The sequence below is a fragment of the Drosophila ficusphila genome, unplaced genomic scaffold (assembly GCF_018152265.1).
Source record: "Drosophila ficusphila isolate 14025-0441.05 unplaced genomic scaffold, ASM1815226v1 contig_106, whole genome shotgun sequence".
NCBI lineage: Eukaryota > Metazoa > Arthropoda > Insecta > Diptera > Drosophilidae > Drosophila > Drosophila ficusphila.
Genome location: NW_025063993.1, coordinates 591,739 through 597,284, shown reverse-complemented (window position 1 = coordinate 597,284; position 5,546 = coordinate 591,739). Strand labels below are relative to the sequence as shown.

Below are 5,546 nucleotides of genomic sequence, written 5' to 3'. Positions count from 1 at the left end.
ATAAAACTAAAAGCGTAAATTCGACAAATGCAAAATATGCAATAATAAGTTCACTCAGTTTTTAGTATTTTGAGAACCCATGCTTTTGAATTAAATTTATTAAATTTTTCGTTTTAATTAAAAAACTAATTTGTAACTAATTTAATAAATAAACAAAAAAAATGTTTTTTTGTTACTTTTGCTTAGTGCGTCTTCCGGGTAAAACGACGAAAAATCTTCGGTCCCTTGAAAGTCGCTATAATCCGATTCTACTGTATATATATATATATATACTAGCAGACCCGGCTACGCGTTGCTGTAGCTAAAGTTATTGTAATATTATATTGAAGTATACAATTAAAGAAGAACTGTAGGTAAGGCAGATAGTCTTAAGTCTCTAACAGTAATATTTATTATTTTAAACTATATATACTTTCAATTTCAATTTAATTTAGTACTAATTGGTGCACAATATTTTTGGTTAACCTGTCTTTTGCTAACACAAATAGATTTGACGGTTTTCCAACACGTGAACATGCAACATATAATTGTCCATGAGAAAAGCACGGACTTTCTAAATCCAAACCACAAATGGACATTGTTTGGCCTTGAGACTTATTTATCGTCATGGCAAAAGCTAAACGAATTGGAAACTGTAGCCGTTTGAAAGGTATTGTAGAATCCGACGGTATTATTGGAATACGTGGCAACAGGACCACTTTTCCTTTAAACTTCCCAGCTAAAATGGTTGCTTCGAGAATATTTCCGGTGATCTTTTTGATGATTAAACGTGTACCGTTGCATAATTGAGGTGGATTCAAATTACGTAGCAGAATAATCGGGGAACCAATCTTCAATTGAAGATTGTGGGGTGGCATTCCAGGTAGATCTAATGAATTTAAAAACTCAGTTGTAAAATTTACACTTTCATCTTCATTAACAACAGTATCGATTGATTTAAAAGACATCAGATCGCCTGGTATGAACTGTTGTATCTGTAAGTTAATTTCGTCTACATCAACATTTTTGGATGTCAAAATCGCCCGATGACTGAGCCAGTTATGATTCAAGTAATTATTCTGTATATCTGGAAAAATACTCTGAATTAATTCATTTTTATCTTGAAGAACAGTACAAAAATTTTCTGGCAGTTTGATGCATTGCGTATTTGGTTGCAGTTCTATTTTACCGTTTCCAATATCTAGTAATTTCTCCGAAAATATTTGTGCTGATGGATCATTTTGCAGCTGTACTCGCATGTTTATGGTTAATCGAAGTGTTTCAACACTTCGCCATAAGAATGATTGTTTCAAACATGCATTAATCTCATCCGCGAAAGTTGAGCGAGGTATAACCGGCAAGGTTTGATAGAAATCACCAGACAAAAGTAATATAGTACCACCGAAAAGATTATTATTGCTGTTTAAATCCTGCATAGTTCTTTGTAATGCTTCAAGTGAATATTTGTGCGCCATTGTGCACTCATCCCAAATTATTATAGAACTCTTCCGCAACACTGCAGCTATTCCACTATTCTTTTTGATGTTACACATTGCATCTGGCTTATGATGAATATCTAATGGCAGCTTAAATGTTGAATGTGCCGTTCGCCCACCATCCAGTAAAGTAGCCGCAACACCTGACGATGCAACTGCTAATGCGATTTTCTGTTGCGACCGTATTTCGGCAAGAATCAACGATATTAAAAATGTCTTACCGGTTCCACCTGGTGCGTCCAAGAAAAAAAAACCGCCTTGTTCAGCAGCAACAGCCAACATAATCCGATCATAAATATTTTTTTGTTCTGTTGTCAGTAATGGCTCACTGTTCGTGATAATCGTTGCTAAATTTTCATGGTCATATTGTTGTTCTCGTTGTAAATCGATATTGACTAAGTCAGTAGCTGGGCGATTAGGTGATGGTATACCATAATGATTAAGTGGTAAATTTGAAATTAGAACACATAAATCCTCGATTAACACCAATGCTTCATTATACATCTCTGGCGTGTAATCTATGTTTTGGCTTTGTTCTGCTTGTCTAATTCGGTGCAATATGTCTTCTGTCATGCAATTTTTATATTTTTCCCACAAAGTTTGTGCTTGCGATGGATAACACGTCGTCAAAATAATTGCAAACAGCTGACGAATGTTATTGGGCATTGATGTCAACGCAGCATCAGCAAGCGCTAAGTCCCAATGGTTATCGTCTTCTAGCAATTGCAGTTCGCGACATGCATCTTGGTATGTATTGAATACTCGACCATTAACTGTTCGCAGAAATTCAAATGATGTTGGTCCATGCACATTCACCAATAACAAACGTAAATAGAAGCACTCACTTTGTTTTGGATGTACTGTGTAAAGTCGCCCCAATGTCTTAGCTTTGAATATGGCTGGAATAGAAGGATGTGGTTTTCCTTGTTTTCGTGATTCCCATTTTTTACTGAATTTGTTCCATGTGAAATAACGCGGAACATCACCATATAGTAATGTTTTTGCGAATCGGCCAAAAACATCAGATCTTTGACACAATGTAAAAAATTCAGTTAGTGTCGTTTTTGGGGCCTCGAACGCTCTTTGGAAAAGATCTTCTTCAGTGAAGTATACACGTTGACCGTTTTCAAGATGTATTGCTAGATGCTGGACAGACGGATCTCTTTCGTGTATAGGAAAGCTGAGAATATGCCAAATAGCTTCGTTGCTGCTAATATATCTACCCATTTGGTATCGTGCTATTTCGTCATTTTTATGTATATCTTGTACTTCAAATATGGCCAAATCATTGCCTTTGTTTACATATTTACATATGTACTTAATTGATTTTACAGAACTGCAAAGCTCGACGTTGATATGAGCTTTATAAGTTTTTGAAAGTAATGGTGAATATGGTACCACCCACTGATTATCAAATTCTGTTTGATTTGGATAATTTGGCAGTCGCATTGTAAATGTGTGGCCACCATTCTCAGTATTTCTGCGGCGATATATAGGATAACCATCAATATCCGTGATAGTGTCATTCGTATGCGGCTTTGGGAAATTTTTCTTACATTTTCCATTTTCCATGCATGGCGACGTGATATTAAAAGCACCACATGGCCCATGGATCATGTGTTTAGTGACAACATCAAATAATTCTGGATCAATTAATGGGTCTGGAATTTCAGCTGATATTATTTGATCAATTTCTTCTGGGCGGATTTTATCTTCAAGCCAAATCAAAATGTGAGCATGAGGCAAACCTCGCTTTTGCCACTCAATCGTATACAGCTAACAACGTAGGATACCGAAAATTGAATATTTAACAATAAAATCAATTAAGGATTTCAATTTCGTCTATATTTCCAGCAACAGCATCTCGTAAGTGAATATATTCTTCTGATCGTAATTTAGCCTGGTTGAATCGAATGAATCGCAAGCGTTCGCTTTCAACCTTAGCATACATATCAACAATGTATTGATGGAATAGCTGACGATATCGAAGGATACAGTTGTCTTGATTTAGTCTAATCATTATTCGGTGTGCGTAATAGTTCATTGAGCTTACTTTTTTATTTCCATAATCACCTAAAAAAATAAAATGCAATACGAAATTAACATTTATACATACATTAAGAAAATAAAAAAGTAATTGTCAAATTTACCGGTATTAGGATCAAACTGTTTGATGTTAAGGTGATATTCATCCTGTCCTTGCCAAAATATCAATGGATATTGTAGTGCATCATATGAACGGTGTAGATCTGAAATCGTACTGATAGTGTTGTCTCTCCGAGTAATTTTTATGGATCTTTTGTCAATTGGATCACCAACCATGATGACAGCAACCTCATCAATAGTTGGAGCGTTGAATCTTCCAGCATGTTCACCTAATGGTACTTTATCGGCTTTTATAACGATTTGGTAGTTGTCATCTTGCAATCGTGGCGAAACTCTTTTGATTAATTGAAGTAGTTGATTCTGATCTTCTAAAAAATTTTCCAGTAACATCACAATTGCCTCTTCCTTTGCTTGTACAATGAAATTATACTGGCACCGAGTCGTTGCGCGCTCTTGACAATTGCCCATAAAATAAATTTGAAGAAATTTCGGATTACCATCAGGCATTGGCATCAATGATCCAATTTTGTGGTACACCTGGCCTTGTATTTTAAATGTAGTTTCAAAATTACGTCCATAGGATGCAAGATCACAAATTTTAGTTGCCCCAAATGATGTCATTTGGAAGCAAGTATTAAATTTGCGTATTTTACGCAAAAACAATTTTGAATCATTTGAATTCCCAGCAAGAAGGGATAATAAAGGTTCTGGCGGAGGGGGTAGAGGTGGCAGCACGACTTTTCCTGCTGCACAGCACATACCGGTAGTTTCATTTCGAAATTTCAACGCCTGACAATATTGACATACTTTATCCATTCCACCAATAGCAATTTTTGAATGCGCAGAGTAGTTAATATCTGGTGCATATTCAAAAGCAAGACGAACGAATGATGTACGTACTAATGAGCGGCTGATCCGTTGTCTTTGTCGTTCTTGTGCTCGTACTGTATCTATGTTTCGTTCTCGTGCCGCTCTTGTTCTCGTAATATTCTGTTGCAGGCGTTCGCTACGCTGTTCTTGAGATTCTTGTGCACGACCTTCCGCTGTCCTAATTCTTTGAGCTGTATTTCTTGTATCGACTTGTTCTGGCAACTGATGAGCTTTTTCAACACGTTTGCGTCGTGCCTCTCTGCTGCTCACGTTGTTGAGATTAGATTTTTTCGGCGGCATTTTAATTTACTATTATAATTATTATGTGACAATACCTGTATGTGTATTTTTTATATCTACAGAATTTTGAATAATGAAGCACAGATAACTAAAAAGCAGGAATGATTTCACTGTATGACAATAATTCGTCACTACAATTTGAATTTGATTTACACTTCGGTCTACGTACGTGGTTGGCTATGCTAACACCAAAAATTAAAAAAGTAGAAATATTAGAATTTCACGCTATTTCGTTTACTACAAAATAAATTTTATTTATACCTTAACCTCAATAACACGTGGTAATCAGGCTATTGTCGGTTTAGCATAGCAGCAAATTTGCCAATATTTCGTAGACAAAACGTGGTGTTGCTCTTGCTTATTTTTTATAGCATACTTTTGCGGGCAATTTGAAAATATTAAAAAAAAAGTAACCACCTACTATTGCATTCTGTTCGCCTGGTACTTCAAAATGAGGTTTGGTTGAATATGTTGGTATTGGCGGAACGAATTCGAAGGGACAAATTGGAAAATCCACTTTTAGGTACCAGGCGAACATAATCCATTATAGACAAATAATTAGCAATAAAATAAAATTGCGACTATAATTAAAGATCTAAGCTATCCTATCTCTTAAGTTGGACCAGACTGCTCATGGTATGCCAATTTAATTTAACATCGGTTAAGTAGTTTAGGAGTCCATCGCGGACAAACATCGTGACAGGAGATTTATATATATAAGATATATTATATATTATATATTCTGGAGTCTGGTAAACTCATATTTGCCTTGATTTACTGAAAATGCTGTTTTTT

The 5,546-nt window shown here is 35.6% G+C and overlaps 1 protein-coding gene across 2 annotated transcripts; it reads right to left on the bottom strand.

Moving 5' to 3' along the window:
• Positions 1–271: 271 nt before the first annotated feature.
• Positions 272–5,291, bottom strand: LOC108094406. Of its 2 annotated transcripts, none has more exons than XM_017194973.2 (2): positions 3,626–5,291; positions 272–3,548 (listed from the first exon to the last, which is right to left on the bottom strand). In XM_017194973.2, exon 2 carries the CDS (start codon positions 3,090–3,092, stop codon positions 426–428), a length of 2,667 nt encoding a protein of 888 aa, XP_017050462.2. In that variant the 5' UTR covers positions 3,093–3,548; positions 3,626–5,291; the 3' UTR covers positions 272–425. Both variants share the same exon structure in this region, with proteins under 2 accessions (XP_017050462.2, XP_043063721.1).
• Positions 5,292–5,546: the final 255 nt, after the last annotated feature.

Excerpts from the sequence above, each read along its gene's own strand:
- LOC108094406 (XM_017194973.2), bottom strand. The coding sequence starts at position 3,092 with ATGATCCATGGGCCATGTGGTGCTTTTAATATCACGTCGCCATGCATG.